General features: G+C 32.2%; 1 protein-coding gene across 1 annotated transcript; it reads right to left on the bottom strand.

Moving 5' to 3' along the window:
• LOC113515172 (fatty acid synthase-like) lies at positions 1–27,332 on the bottom strand. Its single transcript, XM_052895987.1, has 41 exons — positions 27,216–27,332; positions 26,032–26,181; positions 25,061–25,253; positions 23,917–24,037; positions 23,474–23,677; positions 22,988–23,104; positions 22,529–22,692; positions 21,798–21,940; positions 21,449–21,652; positions 21,112–21,301; positions 20,284–20,443; positions 18,905–19,074; positions 18,244–18,395; positions 17,350–17,533; positions 17,034–17,182; positions 16,745–16,929; positions 15,729–15,848; positions 14,635–14,744; positions 13,804–13,994; positions 12,678–12,847; positions 12,002–12,265; positions 11,432–11,552; positions 10,710–11,000; positions 9,828–10,274; positions 9,538–9,708; positions 9,190–9,320; positions 8,431–8,581; positions 7,859–8,030; positions 7,306–7,418; positions 6,647–6,802; positions 6,376–6,504; positions 5,647–5,726; positions 5,047–5,202; positions 4,098–4,349; positions 3,681–3,834; positions 3,164–3,368; positions 2,599–2,749; positions 2,189–2,360; positions 1,811–1,987; positions 1,397–1,499; positions 1–1,148 (listed from the first exon to the last, which is right to left on the bottom strand). Exons 2-41 carry the CDS (start codon positions 26,179–26,181, stop codon positions 631–633), a joined length of 7,191 nt encoding a protein of 2,396 aa, XP_052751947.1. The 5' UTR covers positions 27,216–27,332; the 3' UTR covers positions 1–630.
• Between the last annotated feature and the right edge of the window lie 599 nt (positions 27,333–27,931).

The following is a 27,931-nucleotide window of genomic DNA, read 5'->3' as shown; positions in this document are numbered from 1 at the left end:
TCATTCAATATTGTATAATTTTCTCATTGCTTATATCTAAACAAAAGTTTACCAATATACACATAAATTGTTTATTAACATCCCACATTTAATTATTTTAAATATAAAGTACTTAAATTTACATTATAAATGTATCAAATATTCTTTTAATTTTGTTTAATTGTAATCAAAGGCTATACAGAACTTAAATCTTTTCCGCGTTTTGCCGAATTAATCCTGAAAGTTGTTTCACAGAAGACAATCTTAACATTGTCTTCCGAACCACAACAGTCTTATACTAACTCTTTATACCTCATCTTGGATTACAATCATGGCATGAACAAAAATAAGATTTTTTTCTTGTACTTAGTCTTGCTGAATTATTATCTTCATAGAATCAGTAAATAATTCAATTTACTGTACGCTGACATTGTAAATAGAAATTAAATAATATTACAATTATTGCAAATAAAGTGCAATATACAATACTTTAACATTATTAAAATATTTATAATTATCATATGAAGATATATATACGTACATACTTTTTATAATGAAAATTATATATATATACGTTGATCTTTTTTGTGTTTTGAAGAGTATACTCGTAAATATAACTTGAATTAACACACTTCTCTATTTTATACATCGCTAAGAGTTATAAATAACATTATTAATAATATCAGCTACGCTTTTATCTTCAACGATACTGATATGGTTGCCATCTAAAAAGTGTACGGTAACAGGTCTCTCACTAAACTTGTCGAGGCCATAGTTGTCTTCACAAACTACAAATGGAGGTGTTTCTTTTGGCCTCATAAGTACAATCTGTGATTTTAGCTTCTTAACATTCGTAGTATTATAATTGAGTACAACTTTCATACGGTCGAAACACACCTTAGCTATTGATGCGATAAATTCTTTAGAATAATCAGTCTGAACAGGCGACACGCTGATACTGTACTTGATTCTTTCATCATAGTCCTCTATTTTGCTAAGCTTCTCCATCAGGGTATCAGTAACATTATTATTTGGTGATACGATATCGATCGTCTTACAAATAAGGCTGTTCTGCAGTTGGAAGTCATTCTTGTAATTTATTACAGCAGCAGCAAGAGACAGAAGGAAATCAGGAGCACCGTCTAAGCAGAATACTGTTCCAGTGATACCTAAATTAAGATATGAAATATCATTTATAATGTGTGTATTACAATTACAGATTTACTTATTATTTTATTTTATATTTATTTATTTATTTAAGGAACACCAACAGCATATTGCATTATAACATACAACATTAAATACAATACAATATTAATGCACATGCCTATTATAGGTATTCACAGCATTCACTTTAGCATAATTATACATAATTATTCATGTATATAGAATAATAATACTCAAAAAAATAAATTACCTTGACTTTCCAGTTTTGCGGCTAAATCTAACATAAGCATAGCCCCAAAACTATATCCAAGGAGCCATAACTTTGTACCAGGTACCAGTCTAGATATCACCAACTGCAACACGTGATTAATATTAATATAAATTTAAAGTAATTATAATTTATCATGAATCCACCAATGTATGAAACATTAATACAATGTTTGAATGGAAGTTCATAAATGCAGATAACAGTCATGGTACAAGCCCAAGATATGACAAACAATACTTTTGCAGATACTCAATGACTATTTAAGGCAAATATGAACTTCCTAAAAATACAATACTTTAAGTTTCATATTTTGTATATTAGCAACTCTTGCAATAGAAAAACAGTTGAGTAGTAGTAGCAAATAAAATTAAATCAATTACAGATTCATTGAGTTACCTGATACAGTCTGTCCACCATCTGTTCACAGTTCTCATTCCTATGCTGAACTCCGAGCTGCAATACGCACACTTTGATCTTGAGACTACGGGACAGCGGCTCCAGGGCTGTAGCGCAACCCTCTAACCCCGGTAGCATGAACATTACATTCTCTGTCGCATGTACTGCTTCTTTTTCCTAAATGAAAACATAATTAAGCTTGAATGGTTATAATGGCCACGACTCATTCATACAATAGCCCAAATGAAAGGCTAAGAACGAAAATGACAATCCAATTTACATTACGTTACAAGATTTAACTTTCTTTTAGACGACCGTTACTGCTTTTCATCAAGAGGGCTTTGTAAAGAATTTAATGTAACATAAAAAATAACTCACTCCTGTTTCATTACTAATCAGTGTTGGCATATGGATAATTGGTTCGTTCGCCAATTTTTCTTCGCCGAAATTCCTCAAAAATATTCTCAGACCAGCAGCAGCGTCGTTTTGTACTTGTGTGGCTACTGATGTAGACGGCACGTTATCGCTTTGTGCTGATAATTCTAATAATCTAAAAGATGACCATAATCATTAATTCACAGTATTAATATTTTATGTTAGCGTTATAGTAATTACTGAAACAATATGACTTAATCAGCATTATTTTCTTACAGCAGTATACCTACTACTACGTCACGATGATAAAAAACCAAAAATACAATTTATTATTACAATAAAAAATCTACTTTTATGAAGAATTTTATGAAATGTAAAGAACACTGTACTATATTATACTTTACAAACATTACCTGGCAAAAGTTAGCGTCCTGATATCCTGAGCAGTGAGGAATATTTCGAACTCTCTCTCAAGGGTCTGTTTAATCTCCACAGCCATCATGCTGTCCATGCCCAACTCAGCTAGAGGGACTTGTCGTGACACTGTCTTCAGATCCTTAATACCTGTAAAGAAAATATCTAGTAAATAAAGTAAGAAAATTTCAAAAAAATTTTTTATGCTACTGATGACAACATGAAATCGGGACTTATTATAAGATATGGTTATTGTACAGAAGACTTAGTCTTCTTACTTTAAAGATAGATAGATACATTATATATTCACCATTACAAGCAGATTATAATCTAATCGAATTTAAATAATTCATAAATTTAAAAGCAAAACAAAAAAAATTTTAGTTGCTTTTATGTGTCTGATATAAAAAAGCAACTAACTCAGCATTAAGCTGCGGTACCCGTAACGTTGATTTTCTGCTGCTGCCTTGTAAATAATGAAAAGAAAAACGTAGTAAGATATCCCTGTGATAATTAGACTTTATTTTGTTAATTGATGACGATATTAAGAATAGTATTTTATACCCATAATCTGGGCTACAGTCTCCACAATGTCACCGCAATTGGAACTGCCAGCTTTTTTCTCAGCAACAACCATTGATGAAACTATAGGTTCATCTTGTTTCAAGAACTTGTCCAAAGCCAACAAACACGATGATATCCGTTGCTGCAGAGTACCCCCAATCTCTAGTTGCACATCTTCATATTGCATATCAGCTACGAGACCAACCTGAAAAGATATATAACTATTTGCAACTTGACTTGTTCAATGTTAAACAAAAGGAAGGAAGCTTTTATTACAATTTTTTATCATTTGTTTTTAAATATTTATAGATATAAATTTATAGGTTATAAATGCAAAAATTTGTAGAGATGGATGGATGTTTGTTACTCTTTCATGCAAAAGCTACTGAAGGAATTTCATTGGAATTTGGTACATGGATAGTTATAAATACATTCCTAACTTAGCACATACAATCATTTGTGCACTGATGTATGTGGGTGAAGTCACGGAATAGGGCTCGTTAAAATATATACTTACATCACCAATGGCGCCCCATTGTATAGCTAGAGCAGGTAATCCATCCTTTTTTCTTTGCTCGCAGATTCTTTCCATCACGGAGTTGGAAAGACCGTAATTGGTCTGTCCAGCGTTACCGCGGCCACACGATACAGATGAGAATATTACAAAGTTTCTGAGAAGAACATGTTAGTATATATATATATATATATATATATATGTATATATATCTTTTCTGTACAAAATATTTTCCTTAAAGTGGTACTTTTACCATTAATTATAATCTATGTAATATGAAATCTATTATTTAGATATTTTAATATTTTACCTATAAAGGATCTGAGATGAAGATAGATAAATATGAAAAAAAAATTTACGAGATATCTAAAATTAAACTTTTTCTTCATACTGTTGAAATATAAATACTTTTTTACTCACTTCAGACTCGGACATAATTTTCTTGAGAGTTTATCTAAATGCATAGTAGCCAGAGCTTTTGGTCCAAATGATACTTTAAACGATTCGGACGTTTGGTTTTGAAATACAGCATCCTTAAGAATTACAGCAAGATTAAAGATTGCTTCAACAGGACCCATTTCGTTGGCCATCTTGAGCATTTCTTCGCAATCAGATTCGGTTGTAACGTTATGAGTGGAGATTCGAACATCAGCTCCATATGATGCCCAAGTTCTGTTAATAATATTTATATAATTATTATGTAACGTCTGTATATAGTATATATAAGAATATTTAATGAATTATAACATAATCGTCTTGAAAAATAATCTATTACTAATATCTTTCATATTATTTAATACTGTGATCTGATCAGTGTAAAACTGTCTTATCTATTCCAGAAGAGTATCTAATCCAGAATCCAGAACGTTTACAACTAAATTGTTGAAAGATTATATTAATTCCGCATGTCTTTGAAGCAATATTAATTTTAGATGTCCCAAATTAAACTCACGTAATAAATTACTACTTTTTAGTGTACCTTGAAACATAGTATGATGTAAACACATTTGTATTTCGCGTTTGTATTATACGAACTACAATAAATTGTTCACCAGGATTGATATAAGTAGTAACTCGATTGCAATGTATATAAAGCTGATTAGGGACAATATGAAAAATTCAATGTGCCAGTATTTGCATATTAGTACTTTCTTTGTTCTTTATATTGAACCATGTCTGTATGTAATAGTCATTAGTAAAAACTTTATTAGTTATGTAATTTTTTTTTCAGTTTATTTGTTTCAGTATTTTCAGTTTCAGTATTATTTGTTTACCAAATTAAATAATATAAATTAATAAATAAAACTAATTTTAATTAAATATATACAACTATTTATAGATCATAATGTAAATAATTTTACAAGTTTACCTTAGTCTAGCAGACTGGTAACCGTTGCTGACTCCCCTGCGAGATGTTAGTAAAACCTTTCTGGCGCCTCTCAAGATGCACCAGTCAGCTAATTCTAAACCGAACCCTCCCAAACCTCCCACAATGATGTATACACGTTCCTCATGACACATATACCTGAAGAAATAAATATAATTAAAAAAATAATAATGCAAGACTGTAAGAAAGTTATGGTTCAGAGGCATTTTATTTGATTTAAAAAGATATATATATGCAGTAAATATAAATTTATAGTCTCTCGAACCAAACCAATGTTGAATTTCATTTCCATCGAAAGAAATTTCTTCAAAATCAAAAAGTGGCAACCGTCGCCTATAGACATGAACGCCTATGGGCATAAAGTATACTGTTTCGCCCATGATGTTACTATTCTTGAGTACTCAGATGTTATACATCTGTGCCCTGTAAATTGTAAATATTGGCTACTTCGTATGTGTGAAGCTACATGAGTGAAGACTTTTTAATGAAAAGAAATGGTCAATCACTTAAACATTTAAAAGCTATAACTGCAAATACACTGATTTGTACAATAAGTTTATTACAGTCACCAAAAAGAAATACCTGGGAACAGCTTCAATAGGAATACACGTTGGTCTCACGGGCACGTCACTTTGCTCTTCATCCCGGATTTTAATGAGCAACTGTTAATTGAAGGAAGAATTATTAGCAAATAAAGTTTAGAGATATACATATATATAATATTCTCACTCCATCATCATACGAATATCATAATGAATGTCACTATATCAACCGATAAGTAATAAAATTATATTGTTGTTAGCTATAGCTTCTAACTTCGTGACAAAGTTGGTGTCATGTTTCCCCTTTAAGTTGAGATTTTTAAAACTCCTCCCTTAACGGAAAATTACGTTACAAAATAAACATATGTTCCTAATTTCAGCTTTCTAAACTTAATAGTTTTTATTATGTGTTAATAGTCATTCATTAGAAAAGATTTTACAAACATTTCGATCTACCGCAACGGCTAAAAAAAGGTTTAGATTATTTATTTATTTCTTATTGCATTCCATAATGTAATTAGTAGATAACATTTCAACTTCAATTATGGACCCTGTTGGGCACGGCAAGTACGAGAGAGGAGGACAACACTTTTTTATCACTTTAGAAAAAGTCTAAGATAAGATTAGATTTCAGTACACTTATTTTCTCCATATCTATTCATATAAATATAATTGGAATTTATTAAGACCACATTAAGATGTATTGTTTAATTAAAACAAAATGTGGACAAAAGACAAGTATTGTTTATTCAATAGTATCAATTCTCACCTTCCCGATATGTTTCCCAGCAGCCATATATCGGAATGCAGCTTCAATTTCATTCTTTTCAAATGTGCAGTATGTTAACGGGCGAACAACTCCATGCGCAATGCCGGTAAGCAAAAGTTCATGCAACCTCTGTTGGAAGTAGGTATATTTATACTATAATCGTTATATTACTGGCACGTAATTAAGGTAGATAATGTTTCAAGTTACAAATTCGACTGAAGTTGTAGATTTGCTACCGTTTATTAAAGTAAATAAATAGACGTGAGCTAACCTTCTTATGATCAGGAGGCTGGTCAAAAATGTCATCCAACATAATTCCGTGGAATGAGGTTTCCTTGGGAGCGATGTCAAGTAGCGTGTTGTTGTTGATATCAAACTTTCCAATTTCGAGGAATCGACCTCTGTAGCGGAGACACCTTACAGATGCCTGTCAGAAAATATTACCCTTAAGCGGAGGAAGACTTTATAATACAATTGTTCGGACGGAAGCTTTAACAATCATGTTTCTGTTACCAGTCTACAGTAATTGCATGGCTGTGTTTTGATTAAGAGAATAGTGTATGATAGTCAAATTACATGATACAAAAAACATTAATCCTTAGTTCTCAGAAATGTTTGCGGTAAACGCCTACAAGTCCTAAAATAAAACAAATGGTAGCACATGGAGATTCTCATAACTGTTACAGTGTATTATGTAATATCTATAAAGTTGTTTAAATATTTAGAGAACAGTTTTTGTTTGGTAGACAGTTGATGCTTTTGCTATTTTAAATTGCATAAAAAATCCAAAGTACTCCTTTGCATTATGTCCTCTCTAATCTCTCAAAGCGCAACAATAATATTAATGGTTTTTACTGCAAGTCTATAAACCACTTATTATTCTTTTTTAAAAAATTCTATGTTTATAAGTTGTCTTCAAATTGGCCTTACATGAAGTTTGTCATCCGAGAGTGAGTTGAGCACTACGTCCACACCTTCGCCGTTTGTTTCTTTACGAATCATTTGCTCGAACGACGTGTCTCGGGAGTTTCCAATATGACTGTCTGTTGATAGTTTATTATTAGTTACGTTCATCGCAAGAAGTAAATCTCTACTGCCATAAAAATGATAAGGGGGTAATAAGTTGCCACCTTGATAAAGTATCTTAATGTTATAACATGTAGGTAAAAAGTGACGTAACTAAAGTCTGTTCCACAAAAAAACTTGAAAATTTATAAACTACAGAACTAATTTTGATAAAAAAAAATTATGGGATCAATCTATAAGCATGTTCTTTTAGATAAAACTATTATTTTCCAAATCGGTTTAGAACTGACGGAGTTATGAAATTACAAACATAAAAAAAATACGGCCAAATTGAGAACGTCCTTGTTTTTAAAGTCGATTGAAAATAACAAAGTGTCGAAAAAAGTAAAACAATATGCTCCGGTTTTGTTGTCAATTTCTGCGTATGATTTGATTACAAAAGGCATTATTGATATACCTTTGAGTTGAGGGAACAGTTTTTTGATGAGTGCTCTCTTCTCCGGTGTACCGACAGTGGTGAAGACCTCGCAACCGTAGTGCAGCGCCACGTTAATAGCAGCCTGACCCACGCCGCCGCTACCCGCGTGGATCAGAATCGAGTCTCCACGCTGGATCTGACCCACTATTACCTAAGAAAAATACAACAATAATTTCATTAATGATTTTAATAAACAACGATATTGTATGTTCAAATATTATTTTATCTTAAATAATTCATTCGTCAACATGAATGTGGAGAGTAAAAGAATTTCCTCGACTTCCATTACTACATATTATCTGATACGAGGATAAACATTCAAGTTATAAAATTTAATTATGTAAAAGTAAAGTTCTAATTGGATGCGTTTCGATTTGAAAGGTATGACTTTGAATTACAGGGCATAAAGACGACATCTTAGTACCCAAGAATGACAATGCATGAATGTATTCTGTATGACCGTGAACTTGTTTGCCATTCCATGTCCTACAAAAATCGTGAAACATGAAAATGTACCTACTATCACTAGTTAATTAGCCTTCAATACTTACTATGGCACTGTAAACAGTGAGATAAGTAACAGGCACTGTGGCCGCTTCTTGCAAGCTCCACTCTTTAGGAATGTTCCAAGACAAACCCTTGTTAACTTCCACCATGTTGGCTATACCACAATTTTTCACAATGCACATGACCCGGGAACCACTGTCGGAAAATAATAAAGTTGTAACGCCTTTCGTCCGTTAAAGTATAAAAACGTTTTCTAGTGGATAGGGAGCATGATTTGGGTCAAGTTTTAACTATTTCTATCGTGAGGTAATAATGTGTACCATATCATGTACATAACTCCCAAGTTCTCAAGATTAGTGTAACATAGGGCGGGGGGGGGGGGGGAGACAAAATATACGTATATAATATTTTATGCGTTTATCTTTCTATATAACGATGAGACAACGTATTGACATACAATTATGTAGAGAATTATACTATATACTATACGCACTTAGATCACGTTCTAGGTCAAATAGCATATTGATTGGTAAAATGTCATCTAGAGAATATATTAGTATGTATTATATAACATACAATCGCCGTGTAGGTTCCGGCATAGAATGAGCCACCCCATCATTTCCCATGAGTGTTGTAAAAGGCGACTAAGTGAGGGCGAGGAATGGGCAGCAGTGGTCCTTTTAAAACATCTCCAAAGCCTAACTGTGATTGCCAATCTATTTGCCAAGCAGCAAGCAACTACTGACAAAACTCACTTACATTCAGTAGTAAACAGTTAAAAGCGGATGATATAGTATACAAACTTCGGTGTCAGTCCAGCGACTTCTATTCCTTGCACGCACTCTTGATCAAGTCTTCCGCGAGCGACAGCATCCAATGTCACGCGGCCAGACGCTGTCATCACGTCACGGAAGTTCAGAGCCGCACAATATACCTTTAAAGCAAACCAAAGCATTCTCAATAAACAGAAACAAGGTATCGCGCCATATTTTTAATAAAAACTAAACACAATTTTGAAGTTGCGAAATGAAAATAAGTGTTAGTACTATCGAGACTAGGTAATAAGGGACGGCGCATTATTAGGTTTAGTTTAGATTAGGTAAGTAGGCACTTTAAATAAATAACCTTAACATTAGAACAAAACTACTTACTTGTACAAGTACGCTCTCTGGATTTCTGAAAACCTTATCTTTTCTAATGGGGCCTTCAATCCATCTTAGTGTTGATAAATTTCCAATAGTCAAAGTTTTAACAAAAGCGTGATCTGCATGAACAGAGTCTAATTTTCCAAGCAGTAAATGACGGTAGGTGCCCCATTGACCCTGTATTCATAATATAATTTTTGATCATAAATTCTATTATTATAATCATAATAATTGTATTAAAATAGTATTAATATGAACATGAATAAGATACGTACAAAAAGAAATTATTTACTCACATCCTGATAAACATTGAAAGCCAAATCTTTCTGTAATTGATCTTTGAAAAACTTCATATCTGGATCAAACTTAGGAGCTGTGGGATCAGAAATCAGTAAAGCTCTGACAATTTCACCGCCTGACTCTCTTCTTAGACAATTGACAAAACCAAGAAGTCCATTGATGAATTCTCCCTGACTGTACAATATAATTCTTTGCCCCATTCTTAGTTTCTCTTGCACTTTTTCCACCCAAGAGAAATTTTCATCTCTTGCTTCTATTTGAATACACTCATATTGCTGGACTTTTATTACACGTTTTCTCAAAAGCACTATGTATTCTGATCCAACGTGTTGGACAGTTATTAACTCATACTCGTCAGATTGTTCGTTGGATTCTGGGTGATCTTTCTCACGGCTTATAATGAAGCACTTGTCTCGAAGAGTTGCTGCGGCTTGATTTAATACCTAAGAAAATATAATAATACTAATTGATATTTTTATAATTTTGAATTAATTCTCCTAAAAAGCCGAAATATATGTATAAATATCACTTTTTTGAAGAAATTTTGGAATTCTCGAAAATGTTCAATTAAGAAAATATCATTATTTGACTACTGGCGTAGCAGTTTAAGTCACTCTCTAAGTCTAATTGTATTTGTAAATCTAAGGTCTATGTTTGATTATATTTGTAAGTATATTTTCTATATATTATATATATGTATTTATAAAATGTATATAAACATACATATTGTCAGTCTAGTATCCATAATTAGTAAAAGATTTTGCTATTTATTGTACCTAAGGTTATGTTATATGTACTATTTTCAAAAATAATTTATGTATAATATACTCTTATATAACATGCAGTGATGATGGTGTGTAATTTATATTTATACTTACACTATTTCTGCCCAATAAGTTAGCACCGATAAACAACACTGCATTAGATTCACTACTAAGTTTCTTTTTTTCCACAATTACAGTCGATGGCATTTCAATATCCTCGTCTGATATTAACAACAATTCAGCTTGTACTAATGGCAAATCAGCAAGGACATTGCCAATGTATTCTATTATTGGCTGCAAACCATTATTTTTATATTCTTCATCAACAAACTCAATGGTCTTGACTTTGTAGGTTTGTATGTTTTCAAGTATCAGCTGAACATTAGCACGGAGACAGTCTTCAATCTAAATAGCGTTAAAAATAGTCACATTAAGGTTACAGTTTATAAAAAAATATTATGTTATATTAAACCAGCTATTTCTAGGCATCAGAAACACTTTAGTAATCCAATATTAATAATAATAAAATATTCACAATGATTTCTCTTAAAATAGCTATTTAAGAGGAATCATTTCGAAAATTTCCTTATTTCTAGATTTAAGAGGTTCAGCCATGAAAGCTTTTAACTACTTCTTAGAATATAATAATAACGAATTCATGTAATTTACCAGAAGAAAGTATTCAAATTGAAATTATAGATCTACAATAAAAGCATATGAACATTAAAGAAAAAATTATAAATGTTATAATTATAATCTTAAACAAAAAGTTGAGCGACTTCTAATAGGAGAGGGTTATCAATTTATTTAAATATGCAAAAAGTATCAAAAGAGACCTTTAAAGTGTTCTTTCCAAAGTTTGGAACAAATACGTTCTTCTCTAACACAGGTTCGCTTAATGGTTGCCTCTTGGAAATTGGCGTCGCATGTACACCACGGATTTCTATACCTCCCGCCCTGCAAATATAAAAAGTTCATAGCTTTTATTTTGCAATCTCAAAGTAGATAATGATTAAAATACTGGATTGTTATTATTTTATATAGAAATACTAGTATTATCAGTTTTAGAATCAACTGTATCATTATCTACTATTTATTTTTATACATTAAAAGTTACAATATTAAATTTATTGGCATTACAGTTATTAAATCACTAAATCATCTTATAACTACTAAATTTACCTTTCAATGTGATAACACATTAATAGATAAGATACAAAAAAATAATTATTTTTACCACAATTAATTCAAACACTGTTGCAAGAATCATGGTTACGAAGTAACATCCAAAACAAACAAATAATTATAATGAAATCCCATCAAATTATATTCAATATAAAGACAATCGGGAAAATAAAAAAAAATATGGATAATTTAAAGTAGATAAAGTTATGAGCACTACCAACCTTACAACATCAAGGTCAGGATAATTACGGATTTCAAATGTACATGATTTGGAATTTGCATTAATTTTTGACAAAACATTGTAATGTAAGTCGACATCAATTGCCAATCTCTCAATCCTGGTGGGCACGAAGAGGCCGCGGGTATCCTGACTGATGATCTTGAGCTGCAGCATGCAGTCCATGAATGTGACCCAGTTATTGACCCAGGCGAGCCGACCCCGGGTGCCTTCGACGTTGCAACCCAGAACTCCACGGAATAAGCCTCTATAAAAAAAATATTATAAATTAAAGAGTTCAAAAGTAATATGTATTTATGGAACGGAAATATAATGTTATTCGCGACGTTAATATAATCTTCCTCTGCCGTTGACATACGAGAAAACTGTGAATCACTAAAGTGAGATGAAAAGTTACACTTAATATTAAAATAAATTAAAATATGCGAACAGATTTAGACCTAAGGATATCAACAGCTTTAAAGACGAAGTAATAAAGATTCTGCCAAAAATTACTAAAAATACTGATCGCAATGTAGATGAATCAAAATGACTAACCTGCAATTATATGAACGTAGTTGGCTCAGAACTGCTTTAAGGAGATTTATTATTCAGATAGATTTATACATAAATATTTAAAAATCAAGTTTTTTTTATTAATTCACTGAAGAATTCATTACCTATATTGGTATCCTCTGAGTCTCAATTCCTTGTAGAAGTCCTTAGTAAGTATGTGTTTGATATTAGATCCAGTTAGTTCAGGAAGATTTGGCAGTGCACGGTAGTCTTGGCCTGCATTTTGCTTTACATATATACGTCCTGTTACGATCGGTGTGCCACTTTCTACTATCTATAATAGAAATAGAATATAAATAAAAAAGTTTGTTTTATATTCACCACACCAATAACGTAGCACTTTTATTTTTTTACACCGTCTTTTTATTTTATGTTTATTTTTTATTTAACTCTTTATTGCACCAAAAACATTAAAATATACAATGACAATTAAAAAATTAAAGTGATATACAACATAAAAACAACATAAAGTACAGACTAAAAGGTCTATAGCTAAGGAAATCTCTTACAGATAATCTTTGGTTAAAGGAGAACAGATAGAAGTTTGGCATCAATGTCTTCATCAAATGTTCTATTTGATAATATGAGTAGGTAGCTTTGAGTAATAATATATGGCTATATATTAAACCATATTTAGCTTAAATGTACTGAAATAATAAAAAAAAACTGCTAAACCAAAATACACACAAAGAAAATTTAGAAAAATCATCTTTGCTTCAGTTCATCGTTTACTAATATACCTGTAAACTGGATTTCTATAAATATTATTAATGTATTTCACTTCGTCATCGTCATCATCATATCAACCCTTAATGGTCCACTGCTGAACATAAGCCTCCCTTTAGAACATAAGCCAATAGTTGCCACACTTGGCAGGCGGATTAGCAACCGAAATTAGACTTAAGAAATGTTTTAAGAGGGACGCTGCTGCCCATCCCTCGCCTTTCCTTAGTCGCCTCTTACGACATCCACGAGAAGGAAAGGGGTGGCCTATTCTAGACCGAGATCACACGGTACTTCACTTAGTTACCTTTATAACTTTAAAAAAGTAATGACGAAGCGTATTTATAAGTCCAAACAATTTTAAATAAGTAGAAGAGTTGGTTTATATGACTATCAAATGAGCTTATGATCCACCTAATGGTGAATGGTAACAGTTACTTAAATGTGCACAGTGACTTTAGTATATTATCAAACATACCAATTGTATAACGAAATTTATTTACTTACTTCAAAATCTCCGCTTCCTTTGTGTATTATAATTATGAATGTCACGTGTCCCTCCTGGGGTATATTTGTAGCTCTCAGAAAGCGAACATTCTCGAAGACCACAGACAACTTCTCAAACAGTTTCCCCACTATCTTTCCAAGTGTCTCCCACACAAGCACTAGATACCCAGTAGCCGGATACAAGTTGCGACCTGTCGAGGAAAAACATACCAAGACTTTATTTCTTATTAAAAAATGTGTAAAAATTAAATTAAAAGCACCAAAAAGAATTCGAAATTCTAACAGTATTATACAGTATAATCAAATAAATAAAATGAAAATACTTTTATTCAAGTAAACATAAGCATTTTTGAATAGACACTTTTAATGAATCTACCGACCAGTTCTTATTTGTTTCTTTTTTACATTAAAACTGAGTTTACAACGAAAATGTAAATAGATAAAATGATTATCACAAACTTCATATATCAAAAAAGAAAAAAAAAACTTCAATCTATTACAGTATTCTTGAATAGACGAGTTTAAGCCCATCGAGTCCAACGACCTGGTCCACCACTTTGTCACCAATCTAAACATTATACTGAGCGTGACATGTTTCAAGATACGCAATTACGTCAAAACTCATCGTATCGGCCACTAACTGTCCACTACTGAACATAGCCATTTGGGCTATGTCACAAGTTATCACGCTAAGCAAGCGAGTTGGCAACCGCATTTTGATTTTTTGGTGATGTTTTAAAAGGGTAGCTGCTGCCCATCCCTCTACCATAAGCTCATTTAGTCCTTTAGTAGGCTCCAACAAAAGCTTTGCTACAGTTTAAATATTCTCACCATCGATAACATGGCCTGTCAAAAATTCATTTGCCTCAGCGGTTATGGATACATTAACATTGCGTTCTCGTAACTTCACATGTTCTTCAGTATTATAAAAAGCTACGAACCTAAAAATAAAATTTTATAGTTAGTAAATAATTAAACTTTACAGTCATTAGTTTCACAATTTAGAAAGACAAAATTCTAACGACGCTCCTAACCAAAAGTGGTAATCATCATTTATAGAGATGAACTGAACATCACCAAATACATTGTGATGTTCATGATACTCCTTATGCGTTGCCATTCTACTCAACTGTTTATTTGTTACTATAAGTTTAGCTACTGTAAATACTAAACTCTTTAGATTATAGTGCCTAAAAAAATTTATATTAAATGTGTTTTCTTAGCATCCATAGATAAACAGATATTATGGTAGTTAAATATACTAGTAAAGCTACTAGCTCACAGTTGTCCTGGAAGGTGTTTTCAAACTCCTGGACTGGAAAAGATATAGTATAAATATAAATAGTGAATACATCACTCAAATTAAATCTATATATATATATATATATATATATATATATATATATATATATATATGATATAGAGATCATGGCGCAATCCCTGGAGAACTTGAATGCTATGCTCAATGATTCCCATAGTGCTTCTCAACGGATAGGCCTTAAGATGAACATGGACAAGATTAAAATCATGTCTAACGTCTACTTTACACCTCTACTGGTTATAACTGAGAGCATTACGCTCGATGTTATCGACGGGTATGTATATCTGGGACAATTTATCTGACTTGGTAAATCAAGCTCGGTAAGATAAGCAAGCTGAAGTGAATGAACTGGTCACATATCTCAAAGAATCGACAAACGATAGGAAAGAAAGATTCCTGATTGGTGACTCTATTCGGGCAAACGCAGTATTGAGTAACCCAACCAGATGGAGTGACGTCCAAATGTATGACAGGGAACCAGTGGATACAGGTGGCTCAAGATTAATATATGAATTATTATCGTATAGAATTGTAATCATTTCCTGCATAACATAATTATTGTACTTATTTTCACTTTTATCGAATTAAATAATTTAGAACATACCAATCTTCATTATGCTCCCATTCCACTAGATGACCCATAAAAGGTGTGCCCTGTGATACGGGGAAAGGCACATGAGGATAGATGTTAGCAAGCTGCGGGTTTAGTCCCAAATTATATAGTCTGCAAAAAGACATAATTACCTCCTACAGACAATATTAAGGTAGGAGTTCTTAAACCTATTTGTTTGCAAATTTAAAAGACAAATAAGCTAACGGCCTTTGATAAAGAATAGTGACACTCAACTATAGACATGAATACACCATTGAGAACACGAAAAAGACAAGGGCGACATGTCTCTTAAAATTGAGACATAATTATTCGTACTCTGTAATTTCATTCGGGCCACTTCAAATCAGAATACAGTCATGCAACACAAATTTAGTATATAAGCAGACTTTTTGTAGAAGGCAAATGATCATGCGACTCACGTGATGGTAAGTGACTATCATAGTGTGTTGTCTGCCTTTTAAGAAGAAATATTATCTATTCTTCGAGGTTTTAATGTCGTATCTGTTCGGAAATACTGCTGTTGGAAATTGGTTCCATACTTTGGTTGTGCATGGAATAAAATGTCTATAGAAATGCACAGTAGAGGATCCATTCGCCGCCACCCATTCAAGAAATATAAAAATAATAGGGATAGAACTTTAGCGTGTGGTGAGTTGTACGTTGACGAAGTTTAGCAGCTAGTATTAATTCGAATAATTTCTTTGAACACTTTCCATGATTATATGACAAAAGACACAAAGCAAATTGATCAATAAGTCGTTTGTAATCGATAATTTGAGTGGCCCGGAGTTGTACAACATACAACTCCGGGCCACAGACATACAGAAGAATATTTATTAGAACATTTTATGAACACACAATGTTTGTCGTTTCTAATAATTGTTTAAGAAATGAAAATAAGTTTTAAATGAAAAAAAAATATATATATTATAAAGACATGAAAATTACGAAATAGGGTAGGAATTTTATTAAATTATTCGTGCTTGGAGTGAAAGAATGCCAGTTACCTTCCAAGCGCTGTAAGGAGATTTCGGGCGTTGTCTTCATCTGTCTTCCGAGTCAGGGTTATGTTTGTGATGTTTTTCTTAAGGTAATGTCGTAAAATGTTTTGAACAAATCCATGTGGAGCCACTTCAATGATAATAGCATTATTTTGAATGAGCTGGAAATTGTCTTCAAAGAGAACTGGACTCTGTTGGTGAAACATACGTTACTTGAAGTTACAATTGATATAAATAACGTATTACAATAATCTTTATTTTTAAAATCTAATTAATGAATGGAAATAAAACCTACGATAATATTGTTAGTGTGGTATTCGGCAGAACACAGCTCTACATCTGAATTCTTCCATTGACTTCGAGGAACCGATGTAGATATCCAACGATCCGAACGGGATTTTGGCGATGGGATGACTTCTTTTAAATATTTCAGAAGTTTGGGAGCTATAAATTAAAGAAAATTGATTGTAAGTAGGAGTATAATCAATCAAAATAAATAATTCACATAAATGTTTTAGTTTCATTTCATTGTTAATAAAGACAAATAAAAGGACTATGTAAACAATAATAACGAAGCGGTGTGATGTAAACAATGAGTAATAATATATTACCAGCTTCAGCGACATATCGCGAATGATAAGCTACGTTGGAGCATGGGACCTCTTTGACGGATACTCCTTGGGCAGACAACTTTGTGGTGAAGCTCTTCATAATATCAGCAGGACCCGATATGGTACTAGAGCTGGGGCTGTCGCGACAAGCCACTTTTATTTCGGGTGGACACATCGATTTAACCTGTATTGTACACCAATAATTTACTTAATGATTTATAAGAACCGAATGATTTTATGCGACTTCAAGAGGTTTGTCGATGTTTTAGATAATTTTGATTTTTTTTTAGAATAGCAAAGGAGCTAATGAGAACAGAGGGAGACTTTGAACAATAGCCATTTGCTTGGGTACCTCTATCCCATTCATGTTTCTACCGCGAAGCATTTGTGTTTGCATGGCTATGTTTCGGTTTGAAAGATGGGATATGGCAGTGAATTATAATAAAATTATAGGCTACAGAGCTATAACATTTAAGTCCACAGAACGCATGAAGTATATCATTGGCGAAACAATATACTCTGTTATATCCATGATACTGTTCATATCTATTTAACGACAGTTACCACTTTCCATCAGATGGGCCGTCAGCTTGTTTGCCATTCTGTTGCATAAAAAAAGTTTATAATTATAGTGTTGCAGACGATGAACACATTTCTACAGATATTTTTTCTTTTCGTTTCTTTCTACAAGTATTGGAGTTTAATAACACTTTTGTGTTGATATTGTGAGGATTTATTATAATTTTAAAATGTGACAAGAAAAAGCAAATAAAACTTTGATTTGCGGTCAAAATTGTCTACGCAAGACAAGTTAATTAAAAGGCTAAAAAGATTGAAATTTTAATTAAAAAATATTTTATAAATCAAATTGAATAGTTACATAACATCACTTACCTGATCGTAACCAAGGCCAATGGTAGCCATAGATCCTTTGACAAGCTTAGTTTCGGTAAGTGCTAGACCTTGGCTGTACGCAGCTAAGATCGTCTGTTCAGTTGTCAAGCAACCGTCTGCGTATGCGCAACCCAACTCGCCAAAAGCATGTCCTAAACATTTTGATAAAATATATTTGATAACTTAATTTAGTTTACTGTTTCAAAAGCAGTAAGAAAGGAAATAATGAATTGTTTATATGTGAATTTCTGATATATAATATAATTTTAACTTCATTTGCCTTTAAATAGATAGAAACTAAAAAATTTTAATTTAAATAATTTAAAATTGTAACCTACAATAAAACTGACGTCAATTCTGACAAAACCAGTTATTTTGATTTAAAAACTACTAAAAAGGAATTTTCCAAATCTGTTTAAAATTGACGGAGTTATGAGGTAACAAACATAAAAAAAAAATACAATCGAATTGTGAACCTTCTTCTTTTTAAAGTTAGTTTAAACAGTATGACTGTTATTAATCATATTAAATTTGTTATATTGCTTGATTCATAGAAAAAGAAATTTATTCAAAGTAATTTCAAAACCAGATCTTTATATTTTCGTCGGTGGGTTGGAAATACGAATCTAGTTTCTAGTTAGTAAAACCTGAGACCACTCACCAATAATGCAATCAGGCTCGATGCCCACAGTCTTCAATACATCAGTAAGGCCGATCTGAACTGCTGTTATGCCAATGAACGAGTTTAAGATGTTGTCGTAGATTTTAGGGTTGGATGCCATTATAATGTTCAGTAAATTAATACCTTTTAGTTTTAATATTTTATGACATCTATATGAAAAATAAAATAATATATTAGTTTTGTACCTTTGCAGAAATAGTAGGTATATTTTTTTTATTTCTACTTCTATCTTATGGAGAGAACAATAGAGTCTCAATTTCTAAACACAGTATAGCTATTTACTCGAACTGATCTACTTACTTCCTTGACTATCTTAAATATGATCTTTCGAATAGTTTAAAATATTGTTATAAAACGAACCGACTTTATTTTTTTTTATACAACGTAGAATGGCAAACAAGCTGACGGCCCACCTGATGGAAAGTGGTAACCGTTGCCTATAGACATGATCAGTACCATGGACATAACAGAGTATACTGTTACGCCTATGATACCCCCAATGCGTTGCCACTCCTGAGGACTTAGGTGTTATTCCTCTGTACCCAGTAAATTCACGCCATATCCCACCCTTTAAACCGAAACACAGCCATGTAAACACTGTTTCACTTTAATATTAATGATAACTAAACTGAAGTGACAATGGGCTGGTCACATAACTCGACGAACCGTCAACCGATAGGGAAAAAAGGTTCTTCATACGGGCAAACGCAGTATAGGATGACCCCCCCCCCCCCCCCCCCCCCCCCACTAGACGGAGTAACGACATCAAGTGTATTACAGTCAGTAGATGCAAGTGGCTCAGGACTGTTCCTTACGGCAGTCTAAAGGAGGCATATGTTCAGCAGGCGGACAGATAATAACTAAGATGGTGATGATAATATTAATGTAAAGCAGATTTTGAAAATTATTATTAAAATAAAAATATAAGTAACTATGACAATAAATTCTGTCGATTACATAAAGAATTCAAAATCTATTCAAAATTAACGTAAATCTTTAGTTATTTGTAAAGAATAAGCATAATGTATGAAATCGTACATGATTTTATGACATTTATTTATGCACAGGTGAATTAAAAACCTTCTTTTTTTAAAAATCACTTGAAAGTAATGTACTATTGTACTGATATTGACAACATTCGTAATAATTAGTTTATTCAATTGGCTTTAAATAAAGTTAACAGTTTGTGTGCCGTCACGAACTGTTACGAGTAGTTTGGTAAACAAATTAAATATGTGCAACTTTATAAGTTCATTGAATACTAACATTAAATAATTCCTGTCACATTTTTTATCATCAATCTTTAACATTGGTACCTTAAATATTTCAATGAAAACAATAGTTTCCAATTTTTAGACCTGAGTATTGCAGTGGCAAAGACCGGAATCTTGATAAGTTGCATAGCAGTGTTTGCCCACTGTGATCCAATGCCCGAATACACGAACCAGATTGGTCGACGGCCTTCAAAGACATACTGAACGTCACGAGTTATTGGCACACTTTTGATCGGCGTTGATCCTAAAAATAATACATTATCAATTATTAATTCTTGGAACAGCGATCAAACTCCAAGTACAAGTAAATTTTTTTTAATCTAGTAAAACGATCAACTGAGAAATACATAACATTATTACTTATAGAGGAATAACATTTTGTGTGTAGGAAATGTATTCTATGATGTGTTTGGTGCTCATTCTTTCTATTGTCTACAGTTACTATCTTTTTTTTTATACCACTAACGTAGCAAACAAGCATATATTCTGATGGTAAACGATTATTGTAGTCTATGAATGCTTGCAACATCAGAGGTGGTTTAGGTCTATTTTCTAATAGGCAGAAACTTAGCTACTTACTATTCCAACTTGTACAAAAATACAGGATTTATTAACAAGATTCAACTCGTCTGCATATGAGTGTTGTTTCTTCTATATTTGGATGCACTGCATTGATGCATTTATTTCAATGTATCTTTAGTGTAAATATGTTTTAAAATTTTTTTATTATATATTTATGTCAATTTAGTAGTTGAGATATGTAGAAACCATAGAGTATTTGTAGCAGAGAAGAACAAAAGGATATTCATCAAACAAACGAACACATAGGCACAGTTTATATAATAATAAAAATACGTTTTTAATTACAATACTGTGGATTTTGTTGGAAATGAAAAATGTAATACTATTTACCCAACAATGTAAATCCTCTAAAATAGTGTCCTTTAATATTTTTATCATGTATAGCATGAAACAATCTCACTTGTTCAACGTCTACTGTTCTGGCCTCCAAATCATTAAGTATCTTGGCTACAGCTGACTTAGTGCGACCAGAAACACAGACTAGACGGGGCAAGTCATCTTCTGGAAGACCATTATTGACCTGGATAATAATAAAAAAGCAATGTATAAGACCATACAAGCAAAATTTGGAGATATATATTTTGCAGTAGTTAGTGGGCAGATTGAAATAATAATTATTGGAATGAAAACCATATAAATACGTCAAGCAGATTTCATTCTTTACTACCTTTTCGCGGACTACATTTTTCAGGAGCACATGAGCATTCGCGCCACCAAATCCAAAACTGCTAACGCCAGACAGACCCCTGTTCCAGGGTTGCTTCTCAGTTACCACCTGGAGACGGCCTTCAGATAGAGCAGCGACACCCTTTCGCGGTGTTTCGTAGTTCAGATTTGGTGGAATCAGTCCTGAGTTATACGCTATGCACATCTTGAAGAAAAGAAATTAACACAGTTATTAATTAAATATTGGTTTAATTTCAAACCATAACAAAAGATACACAAAAAGAATAGAAAAAGATCTTAATGTAATATCACGAAATAATCTTTATTATTATGTAATAAAAAAAAAATACCTTAGCAATGGAACAAAGACCAGAAGAAGGTTCAGCGTGTCCCAAGTTAGACTTGATAGAGCCAATCATAAGCGGCTGAGAGCGGCCGGTGCAGAATACCTCGTCGATGGCTTGCAACTCTTCAGGATCACCGACATTAGTACCTATAATGATATAATGGATATGTGGACTATATTCAATAGCTGTTTACAATTTCATTTGGTTGCACGGGTAGCAAATTAAAATATTTTTGACAATAATTCATCATCAACATCACGTCGGCCGTTAATTGTCCACTGCTGAACGTAGGCCTCCCCCATAAAATGTGGTGATGATTTAAAAGGAACACTGTTGCCCATCCCTCAAAAAGATAGCATCTGCTCGGGTAATATTATTTCAACAATATAAAATATATTCAAATATAACAAAATACAAGACATACTCTTGATTTTTTATGATTTTCACTTTTTGATTTTATTAATTTTATTATTATTTGTAACTAATATAAGTTTATCATTAATCGCAATTTTAACAGAATAAAGTGTGTATAGGTATATTATTGGTAGAGTTGTTTGACCATGATTTTGTTACTTCTCTGTAATATATAACTTCTGTTTAGGATTGGATATATTATCTAGCATACTTGTTGTCCTTACAACTACTGTAAAATAAAAAAAAATAAAACTGTAGGAAATCAGTAGACACCAAGATATTACGATTTTTTCATTACAGTAAAAACCACTTTAACGAACCTGTTCCGTGAGCTTCAACGAACTCCAGACTAGATGGCGCTACACAACATTCCTCATAAAACTCGCTGAGGAGCAACTTTTGGGTTTGCCCAGACGGATATGTGATGCCTTGTTCTTTATAGCCATCACAGTTTGTCTTCGCGTGAAGTACTTGTGCGTATATTCTAAACAATGAAACAACATAACATATGGTTTAAACTGATTCCATTCTTCTCGTAATATAAAAATGAGATCATGCAAAAAGTATAAATGTAAAATTTGATAAGGACATATGAATATTTAATTCATTGAATGTTTCTTAATAACTAAACGATTTACAAGTTTGGGTGAAATTTGATACTCTATGTATCATATAATTAAATTATATTAACATTATCACATAATTCACGCTAACAAAATCATGTAAGCAACTTAATTTGTAATAAAAACAGAAACTGTCAATCTTAATTTATGCTATACCTTCTAGAGTCTTTCGCTTTCTGCAGTAAACATACGGCGACAGTTTCTGATCGAGCGTAACCATTAGCTTTGTCGTCGAAACTCTTGCATTTACCATCGAGTGATAATACACCTAGCCTGCAACAATAGTAAGTAATTATTTACTTATTTACCTCATATATAGATGGGGTATATAATAGTAAATTGTCAACTGCTGAGTGTAGATCTCTTGCATATTTTATGATAAAAAGTGTTTTACTTACTCTCGTTAGTAAAACTCTTTACAGTTATTATAATTTTTTAAATTCTACTGTTATGGTCATCGGTTACTTCAAAAATCAAAGAATATTGCATATTTTCTTTGATGTTTCTAAAGTTAAGAGACTTTGGGGGTAACCGCTCCATTTTACTCTATTACATTTCTCTCGGATCTTCCTTTAAAAATGGCTTTATCGCTTTCTTTAAAGACCATTTATTGTATGACACTGATACTAATCGTAAACATACCTGAAGAACTGCAGTGATACAAAAGGGTGAATACACAAATTGGTCCCGCCAACAATGGCAGCGTCACATTGACCTGTACGGATGGCTTTGAATGCATGTTCAAGAGCGTACAGTGAACTTGAACAGGCGGTGTCTATAGTGTATGATGGACCAGTCAATCCAAGCCAGTAGGAGACGCGATTTGCTAACATAGCACGACAGCACCTAAAAAAAAAACACTCAGTTTACATAATTAATTAATAATAACTGTGAATTATTAGCTCATGGACTCATTTGAATTAATTGTAATTACTACTTCAGACAATAACGTTGCTCTTCCTAAAAGATTTTGTTATAAATTTGATAGAAGATGAACATTTTAAAAATATTAAAAATCAGTCAAAATTAATGTTAAGAAATGTGATCATTGAACTAGATTTATGTTTTCTAACTAGAGAACTCACCCAATAATACCGTAATTATTGATATGTATCTTCTCGTAGAACCAGGTCTTTTCCGATTCAGAGAAACAGCTACCAACAAAAACTCCAGTCCTGGTATTTCGTAAATCTTCTGGGTTCATACCTGACAAAATGAAAAGTTTTATTAAAAAACAATAATTTGGAGGATAATAAAATAAAATTATATAAAATCAATACTAATAAATATAAATAATAATAATACTCAACTTAGGATGGAATATGGCATTGAAATTGTGCAAAAGCGAAACACATTAGTCCTCAGGAAAAGCAACACATGAAGAGTATCATAGACGAAACGGTATATATACTCTGTAATGTTCATGGTATCATTCATGACTATAGGCGAAGGCCATCATTTTCCAATAGTTAAGCTTTTAGCTTATTTAACATTATAATTTGTATAAAAAAGTAGCTATCAAGACCTCTGGGGACAGATAGGATGAAAGCCTTTATGCCCTGTTTATTACTCCGCATTCTGTGATATTTTGGGTAAACCTCAACATAACTTTTATTGAGATCATTAAAATAAATATGATGATAGAAAAAATATGAAGTTATATTATAAAAAAAATATGAATTATCATCATTTTTGGTACAAAGATGTTAGAAATAACTTGTATTCACTTTTCACTTATCTATATATACCTAGGGCAGCCATAAGTTCTTTTACAAATAAAAATGCATTTTTTTAGGAAGTTATGTAATATTACTAAAATTTATACCTACATATTTATTAAAGTCTCAGCAAATAATAAAAAAATATTCTATTTGAAATGCCCACCTTTGGCTTTTATACAGGCTTTTAATCTGTCTGGCCACAAATCAATCTTTTGACCTAGAGACTTTGTTAAAAGTTGTTATGCTTGGCAAGCGGACTAGCAACCGCAGTTAAGCTTCGATGATGTTCTATGAGAAACATTTCTGCCTATTCCTCGTCCATTAAATTCTCTGAGTCGCCTCTTACTATGGGGCCTATTCACTGCTGGGACCACACGGCGTTACAAATATATATATATATATATATATATATATATATATATATATATATATATATATATATATATATATATATATATATATATATATATATATATATATATATAGACAACAATAAACAAAACTTTACCAGCATCATAAATAGCTTCATAAGTTTTCTCCAATAGGATCCTGCACATGGGATCCATGGTGTGGGCTTGCTTGTAATTGATCCCGAAAAAGGAGGCGTCGAACTTGTTCACATTGTTGATCTTTCCAGTACGTTGGGGGATTTCGGGATGGTCGTCCTCCCACCGTCGGTTGTCACCAGAAATTAGATCCACCTGATTATTAATAGATATCTCAGTAATAGATAAAATTGCAGAAATTCTATAATACCCTTTTCATTTGTTATTTAATTTATAAATTTGCTATTTCAATATTATAAATACAATATTTAATTTTAGTAAGGTATGGCAATTCATCATCATCATCGTCATCATCATATCAGCCTTCAACCGTCCACTACTCAACATAAGCCTCCCCCTTGGGGAGGTTGCCAGTAGTTACCATGTTTGACAGGCGTATCGGCAACCGCAGTCAGGCTTTAGAGATGTTTTAAGAGAGATACTGCTGCTCAACCCTCGCCCTCCCTTAGTTCGTCTTCCCTCTCACAACACCCACGGGAAAGGAAGGGGTGGCCTATTCTATGCTGGGACTACACGACCATATGAGAATTATAGCAGTGTTTTCCCGGCTACAGAGAATGGGCTACTCCTTTCTTTTCCATGAATGTTTTAAGAGGCGACTAAAGGAATTTAATGGTCTAGGTATGAGCAGCAGCGTTCGTCTTAAAACTTCACTGAAGCCCAACTTCATTATTTCCAACTTTGTAGTTAATATTTGTAACCTGCTTTTACTCGTATAAATATTGGATTTTCTAAAATAAACTGAGCTATCAGAGTTATCAGCTCAATGACCATATCTCTTACTGAACATTTTCAACACAAATCATACGGTGCATATGATTTTTACAGTATGAAAAAATTATGACGATTTGGTTTAAAAAGGATTTTAATTGAAAGCAAATTATAAGATTTCAAAAGAGTTCTTAAATTGTACCTTATTGAACAGATTCTCCTGAAGATGCATGACCGAATCAGAGTCCGGGAAAGATCCGGATATACCGGTGATGCAGACCTCTTCTCCATGAGTCGCATGCGATAGTTGGTATCCTATGTTTGGGTTTTCAGTGTTAGTTGTTGATGCCATCTGTAAATTATTATTTTCAGATTCAGTGTTACCATTCCCTAAACCTATCTTTAATATTTCGCTGTAATATAAAATTGTTTTTTTTTTTATTTCATAAATAAGTTTAAAAATGATTCCATAAATAAAATAAAATCCATGGATAATTTCAAACGAAAATAAAATTATCAATTTGAAATATTAAAAATTGTATTCATGTATGTCTAAAAGATTTAACACCTTAGTCACAAGGAATGGCAACGCATAAAGGATATAATGGGTAACACAGTATACTCTATTATGTTTATGATACTGCTAATGTCCATAGGCGACAGTTACCACTTTTTATTTAATAATAACTATCTTAACGAAAATAATTATAGTCTTTAGAGATCAACACTCTAAACCATTTAACCTTGCGAAATTTCACTAAATTATCTTCACTACCTATATATGTTTTTACTTTATAAGTATTATTATTATTACTTTAAAGTTTTATATACTTTTCAATTTGGATATACTAAATTGCATCACAAATAAAGTTGGACTAAAATAATTTAATAAGAACCTTACTGCACTTTCAAACCATGTAGGCAAGTTGTCCCAAAGATTCTTTGACAGTAATTCTATGCTTATTACTTTAAATGTTTAATACAGTTTTAAAGTTAGATATAATACTAAATTGCATCACAAATAAAGTTGAACTAAAATAGTTTAATAAGAATCTTACTGCACTTTCAAACCATGTAGGCAAGTTGTCCCAAAGATTTTTTGACAGTAATTATATGCTCATTACTTTAAAAGTTTTATATAGTTTTAAAGTTAGATATAATACAAAATTGCATCATAAATAAAGTTGAACTGAAATAATTTAATAGGATAATTTAATAGTGCAGTAAGATACTGCACTTTCAAACCGTGTAGGCAAGTAGTCCTAAAGATTCTTTGACAGTAATTCTATGCTTACTACTTTAATTCTTTTATACAGTTTTAAAGTTAGATATACTAAGTTGCATCACAAATAAAGTTAAACTCAAATAATTTAATAAGAATCTTACTGTACTATCAAACAATGTAGGCAAGTTGTCCCAAAGATTCTTTGACAATCAGGTAAAAGTAATGATTTTCTTGCACAATTGAAATAGAACAAGAATTTACTGTAGACACAATCTAGGTATGTCTGACATGTTTTTAAAAGTAGGCTTAAGTATTTATATGTTAATTAGAACGTAGTATAGTTTAGGTTTGATATACAGGATGTAAGCCCGCCTTTGTACATTTAGTTACCTCTGTCACATTTTTATGTACCACAATGTGTACAATAAAGTATAAATAAATAAGTAAATAATGTATAGTACATTATTTTTCATAGTAATTATCATTGCCCATAAAAAAAAATCCACAAAGCATATCTATTATAGTCGTCACAATAACTTTTTTTTTTAATTACTCGATCAGAACTCAGGTAGAATCGATAGGTAATGCATTCGTATCATGATATTAATTCTTATTTAACTAAATAGCACTATAATTAATCTATTATAATAACTACAAGTTTAATTTACGTGTAATTTCATTGAAATAGCTCGACTACTTTTGGGACCATTCGGGACCCATAATCACTCATACCTGAAGATTACGAAGGCCTTCTTTCTTATGTGTGATGATTCCATGAACTCGTATAGTTCGCGCTTAGCGGGTCGAGACGCACAGTCAGGCACGCGCTCACGTCACAGCGGCTTAAGATTAAGAGTCCCGAATGGTTTCTAAACTA

The sequence above is a fragment of the Galleria mellonella genome, unplaced genomic scaffold (genome assembly GCF_026898425.1).
Source record: "Galleria mellonella isolate WM207_F2 unplaced genomic scaffold, CSIRO_AGI_GalMel_v1 utg312, whole genome shotgun sequence".
Lineage (NCBI taxonomy): Eukaryota > Metazoa > Arthropoda > Insecta > Lepidoptera > Pyralidae > Galleria > Galleria mellonella.
Note: the sequence above shows the minus strand (reverse complement) of the source record. Positions and strands in the feature narration are given on the sequence as shown.

What these genes read in the sequence shown, in the direction of transcription:
- LOC113515172 (XM_052895987.1), bottom strand. Translation starts at nt 26,181, where the DNA reads ATGGCATCAACAACTAACACTGAAAACCCAAACATAGGATACCAACTA. An exon ending in TCACTGTTTACAGTGCCATA is followed by an intron (nt 8,031 to 8,430) that starts GTAAGTATTGAA and finishes TATTTTTCTTAG; the next exon opens with GTAATAGTGGGTCAGATCCA. An exon ending in GACTGTAGCCCAGATTATGG is followed by an intron (nt 2,750 to 3,163) that starts GTATAAAATACT and finishes TTTTCTTTACAG; the next exon opens with GTATTAAGGATCTGAAGACA.